This window comes from Amblyomma americanum, chromosome 10 (assembly GCF_052857255.1).
Source record: "Amblyomma americanum isolate KBUSLIRL-KWMA chromosome 10, ASM5285725v1, whole genome shotgun sequence".
NCBI classification, from domain to species: Eukaryota; Metazoa; Arthropoda; class Arachnida; order Ixodida; family Ixodidae; genus Amblyomma; species Amblyomma americanum.
In genome coordinates, this window is record NC_135506.1 from 53412077 (window position 1) to 53435997 (window position 23921).

General features: G+C 47.4%; 2 protein-coding genes across 2 annotated transcripts; both read left to right on the forward strand.

Annotated features, from left to right (window-relative positions):
* Positions 1–356: 356 nt before the first annotated feature.
* On the forward strand, positions 357–2506 carry LOC144106356 (putative G-protein coupled receptor Mth-like 4). Its single transcript, XM_077639135.1, has one exon. It carries the CDS (start codon positions 436–438, stop codon positions 1723–1725), a length of 1290 nt encoding a protein of 429 aa, XP_077495261.1. The 5' UTR covers positions 357–435; the 3' UTR covers positions 1726–2506.
* A 12417-nt stretch (positions 2507–14923) lies between these two features.
* LOC144106375 (uncharacterized) lies at positions 14924–20195 on the forward strand. Its single transcript, XM_077639154.1, has 2 exons — positions 14924–15509; positions 18082–20195. Exons 1-2 carry the CDS (start codon positions 15010–15012, stop codon positions 19478–19480), a joined length of 1899 nt encoding a protein of 632 aa, XP_077495280.1. The 5' UTR covers positions 14924–15009; the 3' UTR covers positions 19481–20195.
* The last annotated feature ends 3726 nt before the right edge of the window (positions 20196–23921 follow it).

A 23921-nucleotide genomic window follows, 5' to 3' on the forward strand; every position in this document is an offset into this window, starting at 1 on the left:
TACAATGTTAGGGATTGTTGTGGGTGTTCACGGGCCCCTTACCTCAGAAGTTCGCTGTTACCTTCACATGAGGCATGGCCAAAAACGACGAACATTTCGATTTCGGCCGACCGCCGACTGAACATTCTCTTATCGGCGCTGACGGTTCGTTTTGTATTGTGCTATCCTCCAGTCATGAAGATTAATCGTTTTCAAGGTATTGCAGTCTTGCACTAAATCTTCACCACGGCCTGTCATCTGCAAAAAAAAGTTGTATCCAGCCGAGCGTAAAAGGCACTGCGTCCTACCTTTGCTTATTGCTGGATTTCCTCGTTGGACAGGGGACCTTCATTGTGCCTTTCTTTCTTTTTCAGGAATGGCTTCTGTGCTCTCTGTAACAACGACATTGTGAACGCCACCTTCTGGAACACGAGCTACACAGAAGGGCAAGATGCAATGATCAACATCCCAGACGAGATCTTCACTCAGCCCGCGCTCCACTTGAGGGCATGCACTTCGGCTTATTTACACGAAACATGCCCTCAGCATGTGCCTGAAAATGTGGCCCGTAAATGTAGGATGTACTACGCTCCCGTAGAAGACAGCAGTGGGGTAGCATTTAAGAACATCTACTGCGCCATTTGCAATGGGACAAGCCAGTCCACATTAACCTGCCGCAAAACAAGCTATGAGGTGATCTCCTTTTCAAAGGTGAGTCACCCGCTTAATTCAGCGGCAGTTGTGAGGTCTGTGGAAGTGACGCCAACCTGCGTTGCTGAATACAATGGCCGTTGCTACATCAACCAAGACACAGACGTGAAAAGACTCTACCAAGCCAGAAATTTGGACGGATCGTCAACATCCCTCCCTGCGAGCCACGGAGAGGAAGTTCAGTTTTCCAGAAGCGATGACGTGGAGCACTATCTCACCGTGATCTGGATATCCCTCTCGATAAGCTGCCTTCTGCTAAAGAACATTATATTCTGTGTCTATAAGAAATCGCGAAGTTTCACGGCCAAGTGCACTCTCTGTCTCGCCTTTACGCTCGTGCTTACCCACTTGGTTTTTCTAATTACAAAGTGCGCCAGCCTTCCGTCCACAGGATGTGTGGTGGGTGGCGTACTCGTTCACTACGGGTTCCTGTCCACATTTTTCTGGACGAGTGCGCTGTCATACGACATCTACAAGAGCCTGACCACCATAGAGCTGTCTTCGACTCGGGACAGCAGGCTGGCCGCCTATGGACTATACTCTTGGGGCTCGCCTCTGGTCATCACCGTTATCGCAGTCACCGTGGACAGGACACTGCCTGGAACTGTCCTGTCACCCAGCTACGGCCATCCTTTCTGCTGGATAGGGAGTTTCTGGAGTCTCATTCTCTATTTCCTCATACCAGTGGCGGTGCTCATGCTATTCTGCCTGTTATTCTACTTTAAATCGGTTTCATACATTCGCCAGACGTCTTCTGCCGTTGATTCTGCTCGGAAAGAACAGGAGCCTAGTGAATTAGAAGAAGTGAGAAGCACGAAGCAACGCAACCATGCAGTTCTGTTTGTGAGGCTTGCAATGATCATGTGTGCTCCTTGGCCCGTCGCCTTCGTGGGAACGTTGATTGAGTCTAAGACTATCGACTGTATTGTGAACATTCTGGTCGGCTTGCAAGGTGTCTACTTGTTCTTCGCTTTCAAGGATTACCGCTTCTTTTTTTCATCGTGTAGAAGCGGGACATTTGAGTCACCCGCATGAAGTGCTCTCGATCATACCAATAACGACTTGCTATGTGAAAAAGCAGCTTAAGCATTGTTAGTTCAGGACAAGCACTGACGCCATTCGATGCAGGATACGAATGTGTTACTTTTGACCTGATAATGTGCGCATTGTCGTACATCTGTTCCTCGAGTGTTTTTTCCCCACTTAATTGCGGGCAGCGTTTTCTGCTTCTTATTTAATGTTCTTAGATACTTCCACGTGCTCCAATGGATATATGGGTGATGGCTTCTTAACAGAGCCATAACATTACGTGCTATAAATGGCAGAAAAGTGATATTTTATTCAGTACTTCTTTGAAAATTGGTTCTTTTAAAGCAGAACACGTACCGTCATTCACACCCTCAGGGTACCGGCGCAATGCGCGTTCGTTGTTGGTAACAATAGAGGTTCCGGACTGTGCACAATACCGTGGCGCTTCGCGTTTTACAGCAATCCTTATCCAGGAATTTCTCTTCATGTAGAATTTGCGCTGGCTCTATCTGGAGTGCACAGAAAGTTACCCCATTTTAAATGATGAGCATGGCTGTCTTCGGCGAAGAGTGATTGTTAAAGAGTTGAAATCTGGGCCAGTTTGTACATAGGTGAAAAAACCAGTCAAGCACAGACGAGGGTCAAGAGTTGGAATTCACTACACAACGACTGGACTATCAACTGTGCTTCATTGAACGAGACACTTTCCCAGTACAGCTCACAGGACATGCGCATCAATACTAAAACCATCACCGGACAGTGAAATCAAATAGATAAGCAACACAACTATCGCCCGAGCGCCAGAAAAAAAGTTCTTTTTCTAGCAGACGTACCAAAGTTGTGCTAACGCAATCTTCACCATGCAAACTGATGTAATAGCCTTTTAAAAATTCGTTTTATTCTTCTTAGCGTAGTTGCAGAAGATATTTTAAATGTTTTTAAAGCTTCTTCCCGCTCTCTCAACTTCACCCATGAACTTCCTAGTCAACATTCCATAAGTTTCTTAGATCTTCCTCACCTTCTATGACAATGGCCATTTATACTGAATGTTTTCATCTACGAGCAGGAAAGCATGTTGAGTTTCGCATCCGCACATTCCAAGATTTTGAAAAGAGGAATTGCTATGAACAGTTTCCGGAATGCTCTGGAGAAAAGCTGCCACCATGCTAAGAAGTGCAGCTCTGAAAAACGACTCCTACGTTTGGAGGCTGCGGGGTTTCCAAGAGCCCTCCTAAAAGGGGCAGCTGAATCCCTAATGCAGAGGGTCAAGAAGAAGAAACAGAATGAGAGCAGGGTTGATGTCGTTGCCGATGAGCAAAAAAGTTTTGAAGTTATGCCTTAAGCGCACGGGCTAGCCCACAACATCAAGAAAATTGCTGGTAAGCAGGGCATGAACGTTATATGCTCGGCTCCCTGCAAGGTCTCGAAACTGTGCTCGCGTATATCACGTGGCAATTCGAGAATTCTCAGTTGTATGACGAAGCATGAAATTTTTTTTCACAAAATGTTGCACAGGCGTAGTGCATAAGTTTCCTCTGACATGCGAAAAGGTTTACTTCGGCCAAACAGGGCGATGTATCAATGAACCGCTGCGCGAACACTACAACTCTTTTGGGTTGTACAGATTAACAAAACCTGCCTCGCCACTGTCGCTGCTACCCGCTGTTTGGCAATGTAGGCATTCTTGGCAGAAGCAGGGGGAAAGGAGAACGCGAAATTTTAGCAGCCTATTACATCAGTTTGCATGGCGAAGATTGCGTGAGCGCAACTTCGGTACGCCTGCTAGAAAAAGAACTTGTTTTTTTTTTTTTGGCGCACAGGCGATAGTTGTGTTACTTTTCTATTTGATTACACTGTTCGGTGATAGTTTCGGTATTGATGCGCATGTCCTATGGGCCGTACTGGGAAAGTGTCTCGTTCAGTAAAGCACAGTTGATAGTCCAGCCGTTGTGCTGTGAATTCTTCTTCGTCCCTCGTCATTGTTTCACTGTTTTTTCCCCCAACAAAGTGATTACTACTGCGGTCAAACTTTAAACGCTTAGCGGTAATGTACGCAGCCTTCGGCATCTCTAAGTGTTTTCCATTGGTGTTTTTTATTTTTTTGAAATGCTAAGGCCTGCCCTTTATCTTTTACACCTGAGCTAAATGTATACATTTTCCCCACAGGTTTGTGTGCCCCGTTAGAATTTAGACTGTTCCCACAACTTTTCCCCTTGCTCTAGAATCATTCGCCCTCGGATTCTGCCACCACAAGCCTTTGAATGAGCATATTGGGAGAGAAGCTTACCGATCCAGATGTCTATACTTTGTTGTATTTTTTTTCGTGTGCTCACTGCTCATTTACCATCGGGTGTGTACAGAAAGTAGCCGATTAAGACTGTTGTGCCTCCCGATGTGCTTCCTCTCAAAAGTTACTGGTAAGGACTTTGGATTGCGTATTTATGTGCAAAGTTGGAAGGTTTCTACTTGCATTTCCTGCCTCTGGCAGCTAGAATATTCCTTGTTGCAGCGCGTACGGAAGTGCACAACAAAGGATAAAATGTCGCCTTCTCTTGGAGATTGACGCTGGCGTCAAGCTCCTTCAGTCGGACAAAGAGGGTGGTTTTGTCGTCGTGGCAAACGACCTTTACAACGACAAGGCTCAAGCTGCCGTCACAGCCAACTTCAAACAAGTGAAAACTGTAAAACTGTTGAAAGTGCAAGAGCAGGCAGTACAGCTTTGTGAACGGGCTGGCCTTTCAAGACTAGCCTCTTCTGTTGTCACCACTTCGTGCACTTTTGCGTGCGTTCCCAGACACCCCTAGAGCGTGTGGTGGTAGCGGTCTCGGTCACAAAGGAGATGCCCTCGACTCAGCGTGGCAAGCTCAGCCGGAGACCAGCTACCAAGTGACAAGGGGGTTGGTCGTTTGGTGCCCAGCTTTCGCCGGTCGCAAGCCAGAGAATGGGTCGGAGCCAAAGGTTCACAAAACAAAACAGTTTATACAGCTAAGAGACGATACAGAGGAATTTACAATCACTCGTACGAGGACATACAAAGTGAATCACAAATACAGTGCAACTCATGCAAAGTAACAATCGAGAGAGATACAATTCAACAAAATCTTTGCACCTAAAGTGCACTAACACAGAGAGAGACAAATAAACTAAACACAATTTGTTCACTGGGCACTGAGACAGTCCGACGACCGGAGGAGCACGACGGGGCCGATCCGCAGACTGGCGCACGTTGCCTCGCTGGTCCTTGGCTGGTCGAGTGGTGTTCTCCCGTGAGTCGAGCGGGCGCGCTTCTCGGAAGCTTAACCGAGTGCTCGGGCTAACAGACAGCGGTTGCAGCCCTTCATTTATAGGCGCAGTCCTCGTCTGTTTGTTCTTCGCGCCAGGGCAGGCACGCACATACACGCAGCTTCAACCGCACAAACTACTCCTTGCGCCGGGCGCGCGACCCCATTGGTCGAGCGCAGAAACCACCTTCTAGAACAACCTAGGTCATTCGCGGCACGCTGAGTCATCGGCGCCGGAGCGAAGGGTGGAGCGTATCACTTTGGTGCACACAAAGTTACCCCCTTTCCGTCGACAACAAGCAAAAACTTCAAAATTCGAGAAAAATCGACGCCGCAGAGTGTCCATGTTTACTTTGGCGCCCCGACGGCGAGTTGAGTGCAAAGCACCCTGCGCTCCGGGGATTCTTCCCCGCTGTTTTTTGGTTTTACTTTACCGCGCGCGGGAGCGATTGCTAAGGCGCAGTGCCGGTTTTTTTTCGAACATGCGCCGAATTTTGTGACATCTGTCAAGGCTTCGAAGGCATCTAACCTAATCATCTTCTTCAGCGCCAAGACATAAGCTGCCCTTTCCGTGTTATTGTGTCCGAACGAGGAATGTGGCAGCCCGAGGTAGCGGTGTTCATGCTGAAGTGCCTGTCGTACCTTGAGGTTGATCCTTTCCTCGTCGGAAAGCCTGGGACCGTGTCACAGTTTCTTCAAAATGAGTGCCCTGCTTATGCTAGCGCGTTTTCGTAGATGTCAAGGACTTGTAGTACCCCCTGACGCAAAGCGCGATGGTCGCAGAAATAAGCAGTCGCATTAATCGCGACGGAGTCCCAAAGTTTCAGAACTGTAGTGGTATGAATGTTAGCATGTTTCTCGGAATGTTCCGCTTTTATTTACAGTCCACGTTCGCTAGAGCAGACAGTTTTTTCATCCAAAAACAAGGTGTGTATTGAATCCAGCCTCGCTCCCGTTCTAAATTACCTGTGCTTAGCTTCGTGCGATAGACCACTTCAAGCCAAGCTTGACGGCACCGTTGTTACTTATGCGTTATGTTGACGACTTTTTAGTCTTTTCTCGCAATGGGGACGCCCGAAAAACTGTTGCTCAGGTTTTGACGTGTTCAGTACTGAACTTAACAACCTACAACTGACCACAGAGTTACCTACTAACAACAAACTAAGGTTTTTAGATCTGGAACTTGCGCTATCGTGCGACCATGTTTGTCTGATGTGCTCCCCGCGCTCCCGGAAGAGCCTTCTCCCCTTCAAGTCGGCCCGCTCTAAGATAAGTGCGGAGTAGCAAAAACATGCATGAAAGCCGCTCCTTATAGATCATGTGTACATAAAACTCAAGCCAGCTTTGACGCGCAGGTTACTAGGCTTACCTCTGCGGGCTACCTGACGACGATCTTATCTAGCGTAGCAGAGTCGATACTAGCCGAATGCAGAAGATCACGCGCAATCTAGACAATAAGCACATCACGTTTGTTCCGTATATGTTCACCAAGGATCGCACAACCTGAAAAAGACTGTGAACAAATCCGGCGTCAAGATACTTTTCTCTTCCCTTGGAACAAGTTGGGAGGCCTGTGCAAGAGGGTGAACCAGGAAAGTGAAAAGAAAGGCGTGTCAGAAGAAACACCAAAATAAATTTGTCAGCTGTTGCTGTGGTTCAGTCTAGAAGATCCCATATCATGCGGCCGTTTTTACATAGGGCAGACCGGTCGGTGCGTCACAGAACGACTTCGCGAACACGCGAAAAGTATTGAAAACCAGTCACGCCGAAATAACATTGTCACTCAGTCCACCGATTACAAAATACCGTGAGGCGTTCCTGAACCAGACCAATATCATAGCCAACTATAGAGATAATACCTCGCTCCTGACACCAGAGGCTTTTCACATTCACCAATTTGGTGCTTCATGTGTAAGCCAACCATCGGTGGCTCTATTCCCACAGGAGCTCGCCTTTCTTAATCAGTGACGATTTGATAGCTCCCGTATTTATGTCATGTTATGATCGTGCCGAATTTGCTTCCCTTCGGTGCTTTGGCTGCCCTGCTGCTTCATATTGTCCCCCCCCCCTTTTTCGCAATAAACCATTTGGTTGTTAGTCCAGCGCATGTGTCTGTCTCCTCTTCCGTCCCGTCCGTCGGCGCTGTTTCGTCGTACCGTTGAACATGAGCCAACCAGCCCGACTAAACCCTCTCCTTAAAGAAGTAAATTCAGAGTTGGGCCTCGCATGAAAGGCTGGGGCGGAAACGATGCTGATTCGTAAAGAAAAATTAGTTATTATCAGGTGGCTTGCCACTTGGGAGTAAATGATATGTTACATGATCTTACAGGCAATGCAAGATAATGAAATGGGCCGATAATTGAATGGATCGGAGCGGTTTCCTGATTTGTACACTGCGGCTTCTCTGCTCAGTTTCCAGTCCTATGAAATCGAACTGCAAGCTAAGGGCGGGGTGAATATGATCTGCAATATAAGGCTGGATATAACTTTAGAGGACTCAAGTGCCTTTGCAGGGATATTGCCGGGCCGGGGCTACTTGAAAGTTTAAGGTTGTCAATAAGTTTTACGATTCCTTCGGAACAGATATGAATGGGGGACATCTGGACAAAGCTTAAAGGGGGTAGACTAGGTGCGCGGAGGGCAGGTTCAAATGTGAAAATAAAAGAGAAGTGGTTCCCGGCGCACGCTGGAGAGTGTAATGACCTCCAATTGACTTCAGAGCTCCCCTATAACAATAGGCTCAGGTTTTTAGACATGGAACTGACAATTTCTAACAGCCATATTTGTTGGACACACTTGGCGCGGTCCAGGAAGACCCTTCTCCCTATCCGGTCGGATCACTCCTAGATTGTTATGCGCGGTATCGCCAAGGCATGCCTAAGAGCCGCACTGCAAAGATCACGTGTGCACCAGACAAAAAGCTGTTTCTACGCACAGGTGAACAGGCTTCACAGGCTATCTGCAGCGGGATACCCCAAGAAGATTGTGTGAAGTGTTGCTGAGTCCTTGCTTTCTGAATATAGTTTTCGAAAAAACAAACGCACCGATACGGGTCAGGCAGAAAAAAGAAAACAGCACGCATCACGTACGTGCACAAAGTTTCGCACATTCTAAAGAAATTAGTGAGCAAAGGAGGCATTAGGCTGGTTCTTTCAGCCAGGAATAAACTTAGCGGATTGGGCAAACGCGAAGACAGAGATGGAAGCAGAAAAAAAAGGCTGCCAGAAGAAGCATAAGCGGAAGTTTGTCCACTGTCGTGTTGGTGTTGTTTACAAGATCCCGACATCATGTGACAATTTCTACATCGGTGAGACAGGACGCTGCAAAAGCGATCGACAACGTGAACACGCAAAATATATAGAGAACAAGTGACGCAGAAACCATCTTGCATTGTGCAGAGCGTAAAGATTGCGAAGAGCATCTCAATCAGACCACTACCATCGCTCGATATAAACATGAGACCCTGAGGCTCATTTCGGAGGCCTGCTTTATAAAAAAAGCTAGGTAACACCTGTATCAGCAGCCCGTAGATACATCTATTACCAAAGGAACATGCGTATCTGATCATTGGCGCGCCTTTTTCAGTCAGGTTGCGTGGTATCTTTTTCTCATGTTTTTCTTGTGTTTTTACTCATGTCATTTAATTTGTATGCTGCCTCTCCTGTAACAATACACCATTTGGTCGTTAGTCAGCGCTGGTGTTTGTCCTTCTCTTGTCTCGTCTTCTGTTGCGTTGCTTCACCCAGTTCAAAAAAGAGAGTGCATCCTCACCGAACCACAACGAGACGGCCCATTCGGCGGCGCGAGCGCTTACCTTCCGCGCCGCCGAGAGTGACCGTTCCGTGTGGTGGTTTGAAACCAAGGACCGAGTGACCAGTTATGGCGAAGTTACCAAGTGTTACCGCCTAGCCGGACGGACAATGCCGCCTCTCCACCCGGCACTCAGTCGGGAGGAGGCCGCATCCTAAGGCAGACACAGACCGGGTCACTCCTCGCCCCGGGAGTGCTGCACGTGCTTCACCCAGAACTCTATCTGAGTGGTGTGTGCAGTGGGTCCGGCGGCCCAATGACACATCATGTGGGACTGTGCCAGGATCTCGACCGAAGCTACCCCCCGGACATACCCGCCCGAACTTCGAAGAGCAGTGTAGTCTACAGACTAGTACACTAAACTATGGGCAGTCCAGTGGGCCCGGGGTGCACTCGAAAACCACAAGCCTCACGACCCACCCCAAACTGGCCGAATTGGGGTAGCGAAGAGTAGGACATAACCCCGAGTTGACGCTTGGCCAACGTCACGACACCTTAAACCTTCGGTTGCCGGCATTTTAATAAAGTTATTCCTATCCTATGAATTCATGGCATAGGGACGCTGGTCAGTTGGCGCACGCCAACTACGACGCAGGGTTCTCTGTCGAACGGTACCCTCAGCGATATAACGTTAAACAACTGGGGTGCTCTTAAGTGCATCACCAGAGTGGCTTTGGTGCGTGGCCGTTTACACCCCTTCGAAATACGGCAAAGTTCTGGATGTTAACTTTGAAGCCCAGCTGCTCTGGCAGTCTCCACATATTCTTACCCGACCATCACCCTTCAACACTGGCAGAGCGGCCCACTCCCAACTGCGCACCAGAGTTAGTATCCCACCACGCTGCAACCTCAGCAATTCCTGCGATACCAAATCTAACAAAGCGAATGGTACGGATCGTGCTCTACATAAAATGGGTTTCACGCCTTCCGACACATGAATACTTGCCGTTACACTGTTCATTTTACCGAGTCCTTCAGGAAACATTGCCTGGAACTTCTCAACTAACAAGTCAGTGCTGATCACGTGATAAACATTTACGAGCTGCTCCAGAGGGCAATAGATACCGGCCTTTTCCGCTAACACCAAGCCCCAGGAACTGCAGCTCAGGAACAAAAACGCAGTCATAATTTAGCTTCAATCCTGAGAGAGAGAAAGCGAGAAGGCAGCGATGTTAACCAATATGTTGTTCTGGTGGCTATCCTGCACTGGAGAAGAGGTATGATGGGATTAAGAAGTGAGAAGGGGCGACACACATTCACAATTGGTCCCACAAGCCAGTCGCTCTCAGCAAGCAAAACAGTGCCTGGAAGGCCATGAAGACACTTGATTTCTGTGGTCACGGTGGCAGGATCCTATATTCTGTTAAATGGCGAATATCGAGGCAGAACAGAGCACAACGTGCCGCATGCCTTTCGGTCACCAAAGGAGGGCACTCACACATGATATGTACCAATTTCTTCTCGCAACCACATAATCGCCGCCGATACATCTTAGGACGTGTTCGAAACTTTCGTTGTGCTCCGCGCACGCCTTTCCACGGACGACTATTTCGGCAATGCAACAAAGCACACATTTGCAGTCTTTCAAAAACAGCTGCATCATTCTATGAAAAGTCGCAGGAACAAATGCCAAAAAAAAACGAAACAGTCCATCGTGCGTAATAAAAGTTGTCAGGTCACGACTCTCAGGCGTGAATTCACGTTGGTAGTACGCAGACCCTAAATCAAGCTTTGAAAAACACGTCGCACTTGTGAACTGGTCTAGGAGTTCCTCCGTGTTGGGGAGAGGAAACGTGTCGGCAATGACAGCTTAGTTAGCGTCGCAGAGATCCACATACAAACGCAGCGTGGCATACCTCTTTCGCACGACGACTGTGACAGAGGCCCTTTCGACGCGGTCACGGGTTCTGCTACTCCCTGCGACTACACCTGGCGCAGTTCCCCGGAATCCACCCCTCTCAGAGCCAAGGGTAGGCGCCATATCTCAGTTCAAACCAACGTCACGAATGAGCTACGCTGGATGTGCTGCGAAATTCATTACGAGCCTGAGGTTCATTGTGAACAGGTGCGAAAACAGAACCTAAGCTCAGAGGGGAGCAAGGGGGGGGGAGCCTGCCTGCATGACATTGTGTCAGCTCAACGTCGACACTACGATGTCTATGCCCTGTGGGGTTTTAATAGGTGAAATAAATAGTTTCTCGCCGCTTAACCGCGGCTGACTGAAGTTCAAAACCACCTTACCCCACACCGTGATCGCGTACGCTACCGAGCGCACGCCGACCATGGCGGGCCTTACTCAGAGTGAACAAAGGAACGAAGCATTGGCTGACACAAAGAAGCATTTATTGCTGCAACAATAACGCCAGCTAACAACAGAACACGCTAAAGAATCGAGGTCGGCCGACTCACAAGCAAGGTTACGAGAGAATGTTCGCCCACGCTAGGCAAGGGATACTCCGAGGCCGAACGGGACGATACGGGAGCAAGACCCCCCGCCGCTTCCTCGCCCCGCTGGCGAAGATCGGAGGCACGAGCGACACGTCCGCTCGCGCCGACGATCCCAGCCGAAGAACTCTCCCGCGCGTGCGCAAGCCCTCTCTCGAGCTGCGAAGCTGGCGCCCTCTCTTGTTAGTTAAGGTAACTAACGAAGGAATGCGCCCCTCCTCGAGGCTGCTTCAAGGTGCATCGCGGGAAACCAAACGAAAAGGGGACCGCTGGGCAAGTCCCCTCAGCCCAGGCTGCGGATGGCGTATGGCCTGAGCAAAGACGTTTCTTTGGTCGTGATGATGAACAGCACACTGGCTGTGGTCTCGCCATGAGACACTACGGCAAGAAATCATCTTACAATGCTTATATCTTCCATTGCATAGTTGAGAGTGTGCGAGAAGACGTGCATTGAGCGTTAAGTTGTGGGAATATACCTGTTTTACTCAGCAGAGACTGTAGCCCTAGTGTCGACCACGAGAGAGAAGTGCCTTGGTCTAGTGTACCATTGCCACAAATATCTTTCGATAAGTTAGGAGAACAGAAAGTTGGGCTAGTCGGTTGATATGCATGCTGAAGAAGTTGGCGCGGAAAAACGAGGACAAGCGAGAAAAACAAAGAGGAGCGCTACTCACAACTGCAGGTTTATTCCAGACATATGCTCGAATCAATAGGAACACCAACAAGATCAAAACAATAAAGGCATGAACATCACATGTTACCCCGTGAATACCAATGATTTGGCCAAGAACACATACTCCCTATCAGAGAAGCGGACGGAAGTCTAACGCACTTATCTTCACTGATGCGCATATGTAAGGCTTCCATGAGGTAACGCGTGATTTTATCCCTGTTCCTGAATAGGATGGCCGTTTTGTCGAAAAGCGTTTTGCGCTGGATTTTCTTTTTGGTCGATTGTGCTACACGTGCGGCAATGTTTAGCGAGATTATCAGGGGAATCTCCGCCGAGTAATCTTCGCTGTTCTCCTAATCTTTCGTTGACGCATCGTCCAGTTTGGCCGATGTATGGTGCGCCACAATACAAGGGCAATTTTTACACAACCCCCCTGGCACAGGTAACGAATTTTTTCTGGGATTTTTTTAAATTAAGAGGCCCTCTTGAAATCTCGCAAAATTGTTCAGTTAGATGTAATGCCTCAAAAGCACTCTTTTTGTCAAACCAAAGGAGGGTTACATTATCACCATAAGCTAAAAATGTATTTTCACTTTGAGCAAAGGCGTCAGCATTGATAGTGGTGCTGTTAATAACACTAAGGCAAAGAAGTTCAAGATAATAGGGAACAAACAATAAATGAAATAATAGAAAAACCTTCGCGAACTGATAATTTCATTGGTATAGATCTGTTTAGCTCTTGGAAACCATTTAGCCTTGTAGATCAGCTCTTTGAGATGAAGCTCTGCCAATCCCATCTGCCGCCCGCCGCCCGCTAAGAAACTTAGATTACAGCCATTCTCAAAGGTCGTGAAAAGGTGAAGAAACTAAGTGTCTTAGAGTATCGAGCGATAAAGGCCTGATAGCTGCAAAGATCGCGGGATACAGCGACGCCGAGACGTCTCGATGTTTGCCGCGCTTGGGTCAAAGTCGATCTATCCTCTAGGGACCACCGAATGTCAGGCGTCACCTGTGTCAAACAAGGATGAATTCCGAGGCTCTAATCTTGTTAGCTCCGGCAATGGGCATGGTTCGCGCACGTGTTTCACGAAGGCAGCGTGAATCTCTCCCGGGTTGTCTCTCTCTCGCCTTTGTTTGCCGGGCGTTTTTCGAGCTTGATGAAAGAGAAAGGGAGGACGAGTTTTAGTGAGAAGCGCTTCTGGCCGAGATGAAAAAGGCATCGAAAAGGTGTGCTTCTCCACCTGGCCGGCATGCTCAATCCATTTACTGAATATATTTGTCTACTCAGGCTGAATTTCTTCCTTTGGCGTGCGTATACGGTCTTTTCTTGCCCTGACCTCATCTGCAACACGACTTTGTAGTATATCTCGAGCATATCTCGAGAAGTGCACTTCTGCGGCCGGACGCACTTTTTCCCCCGCACATGCTATTGCTGTGAATTTCTCTTTCATTGTCAGTTGTAGTGGATGCACTGGACGCCTCAACGAATGCTGCTGCAGCTGCACACGAAGTAGATCGACACCCAGGCCGAGAGCCAATAGAGTGAGGTAGGTGATTTGGCTTTCTGGCTCAGGCAACGCTACCTTACCCGATATGCGAAGAAGCTGGCTGAGATAGAAACGGACCAGTTAGCCAACCGACAATCTGTAGAATGCCTTGAACAAGCCTAAAAAAAGATTGAAGGTGTAGAGGTATTTCAATGGTAGTTATACCAACGCACTGCTGTGACGAATCGAGTTGTTATATGCGCTTCGAGCTTCGACTGTAACCTGTCGAGTTCGACCGAAAGGACGCCCAGCCGGGACAGCAAGAAAGCATAGACAGTCGAAAAACAAGGTCGTCGATTGTCGCCCCATGCGAATGTTCTTATTCTTCGGTGTATTTTAATTCCTAGGTTACCACAGGACACCGGAAGAGAGCAATAAAAAATGGTGGTCGACGTACGTAGTTATGCCGAATGCCAATTGGGTGCGCAAGCACTTCGGTTTTCACTTCGGTTCCGTTCTTCAGATCCAATGTTCACGGATGGCAGTTGTTCGGATAGCCATAATGGGTTAATGACGATATATGCGGAATTGGTCCATTCTCTCCTTTACTTCTTTACATTGTCCCCATACCACTCCTGGCGGAGTTAAGCGATGGGCCACTGATCTACGGCAGCTGCTGCTATCTGTGGGACTTAGGTTGCTAGGTTTGGGTTGAAACCCAGGCTGCTCCTCGAGCAACCTCTCGTGTTTAATTGAACTTCGAACTGCACGGTGGGCAACCTACACAGGTATGTGTGTGCGTATATACCTATATACCTGGTGTTTCAGCGAAGCTTGCGAACCATTTTTTTCAAATAGGCTTTTCCAGGTATCAAGGCGGCTTCTACGTCACCATAATACCTGCGTTGGCGGACATCAAAAAGCATGTAAATATTAACTAGCTAGCCACTTAATTTATTTCTGATAATTAACTTTTCACTATAACAGTTAGGCTACTGACTGCAATTAGAAACTTGCAGTCGGTAGTTAGCAATAGTCATATCAGTATTTAGAATTTCTTAAACGCGATTACCCTGCGCGTTGTGTGGCTGTTGTACAAATTTTTCCTATCATAAACAGCTCTTTGCACGAGAGACGCATCCTTCTCTCCTAGTGCGTAGGCAATAAGAACCTCATGTTGGAAAAATGTGCGCCCACCCGTGCATTCATCCGCCTGAAGCCTCTGTCGGCCGGTGAAGAAGGGGAAGGAGGAAATCCTCATCTTTACTTGCAGGAAAAAGGAGGGAGGGTGAATGTGAATAGTGTGCGGGAGAGTGGAGAAGAGGTGATATGGCGTGCCACACCGCAATAGCTGGATTGGATCGGGAGAATGGAGCGGGGGAAAGACGTGTCACACAGTGATTTGCGGACTAGATCACGTGACGCGTTTACTGGCTCCGAACCCTTCAGCAGCAGCGGCCACGCTTTTCGTTAACGTATAGTCTTTCGCACCAATCGCACTGATCGTCTTCATTTCCCTTTTCCTCCAGAAATGCTGTAGGCTTTGTTCTTTAATTCTTTATGTGCAGATCCATCTACGGATCGGAGTTTCGTGATGGCACAGACTTCATGGATGGCGTGGATCATTTCAATCTGTGTGGCGGCGTCACTATCAGCGGCACAAAAGAGTGCCAGCCATTCGTGCGGTTTGCCGTGGAAAGTGGAGCGCAAGGCTTACCAGGACCTTCCGGAAGATGTCTTCTCAACACTCATGGAGTGCCCAAAAAACTTTCATGGTTGCTCCGACGACCTCATCAGCTGCGACGATGAACATGCCTTCGTGGTTACTTGTTCTTGTGCGCCCAACTGCAAAGCCTACGGAGACTGTTGCTGGAATGTTGAGCTGTCCAGGTTCTCAGAGGCCGACTCGACTCGGAGCTCCTGTGTAGAGGTGGAGCGCCGTGGAACCATTCCGCTTCTCATCCTTAAAATGGTCACCGGATGCCCGCGGACGTGGTCTGACCATGACAGCAGAAAAAGATGCGAAGAACAGCAGCACTTCCGTGGAGTTTTCTACCGTATTCCCGTAATGAGCACCGATAACATCATATACAGGTAAGGAACACTGAAGCAGGCCGTCAAAAACTATTGTTTCTCGCCATTTCCGTTCCTTGATTTCATCGCTGTTGTTTGTGGCCTAATATAATACATTCGGATAGGTTAACATCTCGTCGCTCAATATGCAATATCCATATCAGTCATTTTCCAGATGAAGATCAGAACAGGATAAGTCATTCTTGTGCGAATCTCTCAGACATCACATCCTGGTCCACCGCAAAAGAAGAACTAAAACCGCTGTATCGTCCATGTAAACCCTTAGGGGCTAGCCCGTACATTGCCCGAACATGTTAGTGCTTCTGTGAAGCCAAGGAGAGTCTTCGAAGCAAAACGCTGTTACCGCACCGTGAAGTTTACCCTCGCCCTCCCCCATTCACCGTCAACGTAGTGTTTCAAAGTCCAGCCCACCGGATTAACTTCTGCAGTATGAAGTGAGGATAGTTTTCAATCCCCTGCCATTACAGCGCACCCAAAAGAGAGTAAACTCCCCATCCTCATCCTTCTGAAAATTGAGACTTCTTTAAGGGCTTCAAGAGAATTTCTAAAACTTAGTAAGTTAGAAATTTCTAGAACTTAGATCCCTCAAGCTGTATATTTTTGCATGCTCGTAGGAGGTTTATGAAAATTACGTGCATTTACTGTCAGAGACCAGTGTAAAATTGATGGCATATTCTTGTATATTTTTTTTCCTGTAATGTCAGTAATAAGGGCAGAACGGGTGTTTTGGGCGGGAACACACACACAACGCTCGAAAACTCAATGAACACACGAGAGAACACCAGCACGAAAAGGCCGAGGAAGCCATTGACTTGAAGCGTATATAAAGGCAAAGACAACCAAGAAAATCAAATTTTGTCAACGTGTTCGCTTTCCTAAATGTATGTAATTCGAGTAACAAATGCAATGGCGAAAAAAATTATCAAAGTTTGCCTGCTTTGTTCATTGTGGGGGGTCTGACTGGGCCATTGAGCCTCCTTTGATGTCTAGGCAGTGAACTCCGATTTCCCGGTATCGCACACCACGCGCGGCTGTTCTCACGGCGGCGCTGCAGGAACAAACGTTTATTGGGTTCTCCCGAAATCGCTGGTTGCTTGATCTACGACCCTTGCTGTCTGGCTTGGTCGTGCGGCTGACGGGGCAAGATGGCGACAACAAAGAGGGACTATGGGAGGTAATTACCTGACGTCCTCTCGCTGTCGCGGCTCGCTGAGGTCTCCCTCGCTAAGGCCAGTACCCGCTGATCCCGGCGCACTTGCTCGTTGTCACTATAGGCCAATCAGTGACCACTCCGGCGGCGCCTGGTGGTGCTCGCTTGCGACCGATTTTGAGGAAGGAGGCGGCGCAGCGCTCTCGAGGTGACCTTCTAGCTACTCTCCCGTGGGGGAGGAGGAAAGCGTCCGCTTTCCTGCATCTCCACGGCGCGCCTTGCCGGCCAGGGGACGATACGGCACTCCGAAACTCCCACACAGTATCTTTCCTGGGCTGTTTCTGTCTTGACAAAGCCAGCTAGTCTGTTTCTCTAAAATTTAGGCTAACTACAACAGTGACGGGCCAATCTAATCTCTGTCACGGTCCGAGGTATGCAGCAGTCTGCGTAATGTTTTGAGAAAAATAGGTGGAAATTAATGCGGCTGCAATAAAGCGGCGACAACCTTCAACCTATGGGATCTCCCCACTGAACCCTGGCCCATACCCCGTCATGGGTATGTGCCATGTCACGAAGCCGACAAGAACAACCTTAAACCTGCTAGCGGCTATGAAACTAGCTATGAAGCCCAGAACTACTTATTTGATATGGGTCCCGGCTCACTCGGGGAACCCTGGTTACGAAGCGGCACACATCAAAGCTCGCGTACTCCTCATCTGAGCAGGGGACGCCGTAGTTACTGAGAGTTTCTCGGAGGACGGCCTAGCATCGTATCACGACATTACTAATCATGTTAAAGTAGAAAGCGGGATCTTCCCCCTGCAGACAAAACCTTAGATAAGGAGCAGAAGACCACCAGGAGGCGACTCCAGACGCAATCCTTCATGACTTCTTACTTACTATGAAAATTCTATCCGGATGATTATAGCAGGGAAGGTACACTATGTGGCGAAATAGCCACTTACGATCACATATTGTGGAACTGTAAAGAGGAGCCGCCACCGCAATCTCTAACACACGTTTCTACTCTCGAGCAATGAGAGGCCGTGTTGTTCAGCTCTAGCCTCGGCGTTAAAACCCGCGCCTTTGAATGGGCCACTCAGGTCACTGTCAGCCGTGGAATGATAGCCACCTAGCACGGACCATCTGCATTTTGCCTATTTTTGACGAAATAAATGTTTCGCGATCCAATAGCAATTAAGCCCAAGCGGATTCATCACCTTCTGACGCTACGACACGCTCAGCCATAAGTCTCCGCAGATAAAACATGATGACTTCTCCCTTCTTGCATTCAGTATAGCCATTTCCCCAAAAATAAGTTTGCTCATGCTAGGCGTGTAGCACATGGCATGCCATGTTTATGAAAACACTTTCTGAAGTGGCTTGCCAGACCTACATTTATTTATTCTGCATTTCTTTCAGAAACGCTTTCTGCGCACTTTGTAACAACGACGCCATCAACGGCACATTCTGGAACAGTACAAAATACGAATGGGGGCAAGATGCAATGCTCAACATTCCAGAAGAGATCTTCAACCGCCCTGCGTACTACCTGAGGTCATGCGCGGAAGGTACTTTTGTAAAGAAATGCCCACAACATTCGCTCAAAGACGTGTCGCGAAAATGCAAGATGTACTATGCTCCTGTAGAAGACAATAGTGGACTGAAATTCAAGAACATCTATTGCGCCGTGTGTAACGGGGCTAACCTATCCTCGTTAACTTGCAGTCAAGCGCGCTCTGAAAAGCCCCAGCTAGACATCAGGAGTCGTGACCCTAATTTCGCTGCCATTTTTAAACCCGTGAAAAGAACGGCCACCTGCTTGGCCGAATACGATGGCCGCTGCTACATGAAACTGGAGGTGGACGTTAAGGACCCCTCTTCAGACACCAACGTGGACAACGTGCTGACGTCTCTGCCACGTAGCAAGCGATATGACGTGGAACACTACCTCACCATGATCTGCATGTCTCTCTCCATAGCCTGCATCCTGCTCAAGATTCTTGTCTTCTGTTCGCACAAAAAATCCCGAAGTTTCTCGTCCAAGTGCACGCTCTGCCTCGCCTTCACACTTCTGCTGACAAACATTGCATATCTAGTCACCAACTGCGTTCACCTTCAGGCAGGGGGATGCGTGGCGGGTGGCGTCCTCGTTCACTACGGATTTCTTTCCACATTCTGCTGGACGTGCGTCCTGTCTTACGACATCTGCAGGAGTATCACCGCCGTTAAGCTCTCCTCCACTCGGGACAGCAAGCTGGCTGCTTACGGACTATTTGCGTGGGGCTTACCTCTGGTCATCACCGCGGCAGCTTTCACCGTGGACCGGACGCTGCCCGGAACTGTCCTCTCCCCCAGCTACGGCAGTCCTATCTGCTGGATAGGGACGTTCTGGAGTCTAGTGCTCTACTTTCTGGTACCAGTGGCCGTCCTTCTGCTAGTCTGCCTGTTCTTCTACTTCAAATCAGTGGCATACATTCGACAGACGTCCTCTGCAGCGGGCTCCGCTCAGGGAGAACTGACGGCCAAATCAGTGGAAGAAGCGAGAAGGAGCAAACAACGCAACCATGCAGTTCTCTTTGTAAGGCTTGCGATGATCATGTGTTCCCCTTGGGTCTTCGCCTTCGTGGGGACCTTCGTTACGTCACAGGTAGTGGACTGCATTGTCAACGTACTGGTCGGTTTGCAAGGTGTCTATCTGTTCTTCGCTTTCAAGGATTACCAGTATTTTTTATCATCGTTGCAGAAACGGGGAATTTCAGTAAATCTAACCAAAAGTTCCGGAATATCCCAGCAGAGGGTCTCTTCAAAGAAAACTTGAAGTTCTTAAGTGTGCTAGAAGTGCTCTGAAGGTAAGGTGATCATATATGGACACGAGTCCACTTATACCAACTTCGCTTTGCTCTTCATGAATATGAGTTTCATGCATTCATATTCTGCATATATGCAAAGAAAACTTCCTTACATCAATCATCAGGCTTGCCTTTTTTTTAATTCGGAATATTTAGTCGAATGCGGTGCATGCCCTTCACAGTTATTTTTTATTATTTTGAGTTATTTCTTTCCCTAAATAGTGAGCTCTTTTAGGGTAATCAAACTGAATTGAATGCTGTAAATTTTGTCATTTCCTTCGCATTTCTTTCAAGCATTGGGCCGTATTCAACCAACTAGGCACTGAGCTCATGGAGGAAAGTTGTTTAACTGTCCTCGCAGCATTTCATATTCACTCTTCGCTAAGAACATGTTCAGGGATTAGTCAATGATCCATATTTCACTCTCTTGAGCTTGGCTGCCGCAGTAATCGCATTTCTCAATTATGATGGAAATTACGAACGAATAAATTTGTCGAAGCGTGGGAAATGAAATGCATTTTCCATCAATGCTCACTGCGCAGGGTGTTTTGGAATCGATCATTATTGTTTCTGATTTCAAAGAGATTTTTTGTTTTCGTTCTGCTAAGGAGCATATGCTCACATTTCTTGTTATTGCGCACGAATGCAATATATGTAATTTCTTCACATGAGCAATAAAAATTGTGCCAGAAACCTTGCGCAGCAATAACAGAATACTCTTGTTGCGATTAAGAACCAGAAATAAAATGAGAAGCTGAAATAAGTGAGCACATTTTTTTTAACATAGTTCACGAAAAAACAACTACTGCGCACCACCGAGATTCATGCAACAAACCTCTGGCGATGAAAACTTTCCATATATACCCTGTCGCGCAGATAAACAGTGACAGTACTATCGCAGCAGACCGCACGATGATTTGGGAATTCCTGGTGTCCCTTTTTTTTCTGCTATAAAACTGGCACTCAAAGACCCGGTTTCTTTACACAGAACCTAGGCCAACACTGTGCACCACGGAAGAATATGAGAGTGCCGCTTCTCGAAATGTTGCAAAACTTACTGCCTTACTTTTACTCACACAGGCGATAGCTCGAGCAAGGTGAACAGGCGATAGCTCGAGCAACGTGAACAGGCGATAGCTCGCCCATATTTTTTTTATATATGCGAGATGCATAGAAGTTTGACGAAAATATACAGAATTGTGTGGAAGAATAGAGAGTACCCTAAACCTTCTGACTCTGAATCTGCGCCTGGCCATGGGCTGACTAGAGTTAATGTCCTTTGAAGCTGAACGAAGCACTTCCGAGCCTTAAGTACCAGCGAGTCACAAAACAATGAAACCTTACAATTTTTCTTGCTGGAGCCATGTGCTGTGGACCAGGGCTAAAAAAAGATAACTGCACGAGGCATCAAGGTACAGAAGTGACGCACTTGGGACGTGTAGAGTACAATATACGTAATGTGTCTGTTTCTCTTCTGCATAGGCGCATTACTTTCAATATTTCGAACACACAGGCAGCATTTTTCTGTTTTTTAGTCATCAATGAAACGCACGAAATTATATTTTTGGGCTGGTATTATAGCATTACATTTTAATTACACACCATTTAAACCTTCGTTTTTTCGCCTTGGCTCAAGCAATGGCAAGCCCCGCTTTTTTTTTCATTGTTTCTAGCCAAGCATCGGTGGTGGCTTAGCTTGAACCAACCGCGAAAAGCGAAAAACAAAATTTAAAGATTGAATGAAATCAGAGATAAATTGCTATAATAAGCAGACTACACCAAAGGACTACAGCGTCACAGTGTCATGACACTACACTGCCAAGCGTAGCTTAGTTGTTTGCCGAATGCAGACAGCCAACGAGTGTACTCACTACCCAGGAATTTTCCCTTAGCCTCTGCAGAAGTGACGTGGTTCATTATTGGGCCGGATAGCATTAGCGAAAAACACAAGCCGGCGCCCGCTAACCCTCGAAAGCCGGCTGCCTTCTCACTCAGCACGCGCGCTTGCCCCCTCCAATAATCCTTCTCGCCCCTCCCCTATCCCTGCATTGCATCCAGCTTATCTCTTGCCACAGTCAACTGTGCGTGGGCGAGAGGGAGCAAAATGGCAGGCGTAAAGGAAAGGTGAGGCAGACTTCAGCTATCGATCCGGCTTCTCTAAAACCATGGTATTTAAAATTTAAATAAATCACTTCGAAAGCAACAAGAGGGACTTGCTAAAGCATAAAAAGGGTATAGAGCTTATTAATCGAGAAATAGAAATAGAAGAGGCATATTTCCTCTATTTAATTTGGGCACTATATGTTTCGAACATACATAAACCGTGTATATCAAATGAATTTAAAATATCAGAAAACAAAGTATTTGCCCGCAGACCCTGAGCTAAAAGGTGACATCGGCGAATATACGATAACGTAGTGACAACATTAGAGAGTTTTAGTTTCACGTACGTAGAGGGTTCACGTACGCAAACGTGAGAAGTCTACGTAGCCTGCACGTAGGTACTTTGAAACCCTTATAGTTACACGTACGCGAAACACGCCGCGCGTTACGCCTAGCGCCATCTACTAAGAAACACAGACACTGGTTGTAGCCAAAATCATCCAAGACAAGTCATTAAGCGAAGTCATTCATAGCGAGACCGTTGTTATGACGACGACCAACGCTACTTAGTCAGGCTTAGCAGCTGAAAAATCGCCCTTCTGTCTGAAAAACAAAAGCTATTTGTCGCTTGAAACCTTATGCGAGGGTAAGAATGGGCAAATCGAAGGCGAATACAGCAGTTTAGAACACCATATCGCCTCTAGGGATTAGCGACGAAGCTGTTAGCGCCGTGAAGCGGCGGGCAGGGTGCCGCCGTGTTTGTCAACGCTACGTACGCAAGTAACGCAAAGACCGCAACGTAAAAATCCGAATCTCACGTACGTACGTGAGACTCGCGCATACCCTTTGCGTTCTGCGCATGCGCACTGGTCACCCGTAAGAGCTCTACGTACGTGAAACTAAAACTCTCTATTAACAAATACTCCGCGTTAAGGATGTTCAGCATGCCCAGTTTATTAATGAATGCTCGTGTCAGAGCTAGAGATCAGAGCAGCAAACTTGAAGAACATTGAAGAACTCGTCGCTTCCACAAAGAACAGGATGAAGTGCTGAGGTTCACAAGATTGGCTACACACATTTCAATGCCCAAACAATGCGCAAGGCAAGAGAGCTGAAACAGAAAGTACGGGATCAAACGGACCTAATTTGTTTCTATGGCAATAAATAGAAGAGCCGAGCTTACTCACGAATATGCTCGGAGTGGGAGTTCGTGCCTTATATTAAGATAAGAGCACAAACATGAGGAGCAGAATGGCAAAGGGCGCAACACGCTGGTAGAGCGAAAGCACTACCAGCCAAGAAACTTGCGTGAAGCTCGGAGTAACTCGGTGAAGCTCGGGTAAGTACGGAGGAGCGTCGAGCAAGTTGCAGCCAATAGGAGAAAGCTCAGGTAAGTTCGCAGGAGCGTCGTGCAAGCCGTAGCCAATGGGAAGAGGCCGTCACGCCAGCTGCCGCCGAATGGAGAGAGGGTGCGATGATGAAGAGAGAGAGAAACGCGATTCCGTGCTCATGCAGATGCCAGAAAGGAGAGGCGAAGAATGGACGCGTGCTTCCCCACGTCTACTCGGTTTAACTACGCGCTAACACCCTACCGCTTTTTTTTCTTTGTTGCTCTTCACCACTCTTCCTGTTCCTCTTTAGTTCCTGTATTACATACAGCTTTTTTATTTTATTTTATTTAAAGCATACTGCAGTCATTGAAGACCAAGCAGGAAGGGCAATACAGGTCACAAAAAATGCAATTCAGCGCCACCATATGGAAGCAATCAAAATATAAAACGAACAGGGTGCAGTGCAAACACATGATATAAAGTAGAAAAGGGGAAAATGAATCGGCAACCATTAAAGCAATATATATATATATATATATATATATATATATATATATATATATATATATAAAGGAAAAAATCAGCACAGGGTTCTTCGTACACTTGCTTCAAAAACTGTTACATTATCAGCGGATAAAATATCCCACGAAGGATCATGCTGGAACAAATTATTCCGCATATGAGGCGGAAGCTCATAATAGATACTCCCATCAGCGGCTGATAAGAAAGCTGGCCTAAACCTGAACGCGAAAAAGCACCTCTCCTATTATCAGTGAATTCCTGCATGTCAGAACAGCGGAAAGAAAAACAATTGTTACGAGTAGATAGCAGCAAATAAGCAGTTATCGAAGGCGAGTGCTAGTGGCTAGCACATTACATGGAGACAAAGAAGGGATTAAACATTAAGAGTGCAACAATGCTTCGCATGTTGTCTGAGCAACAAAAAATTCATCAAGAAATACTTTGGCTATTACTG

What these genes read in the sequence shown, in the direction of transcription:
- LOC144106375 (XM_077639154.1), top strand. Translation starts at nt 15,010, where the DNA reads ATGGCACAGACTTCATGGATGGCGTGGATCATTTCAATCTGTGTGGCG. An exon ending in ACCGATAACATCATATACAG is followed by an intron (nt 15,510 to 18,081) that starts GTAAGGAACACT and finishes CATTTCTTTCAG; the next exon opens with AAACGCTTTCTGCGCACTTT.
- LOC144106356 (XM_077639135.1), top strand. Translation starts at nt 436, where the DNA reads ATGATCAACATCCCAGACGAGATCTTCACTCAGCCCGCGCTCCACTTG.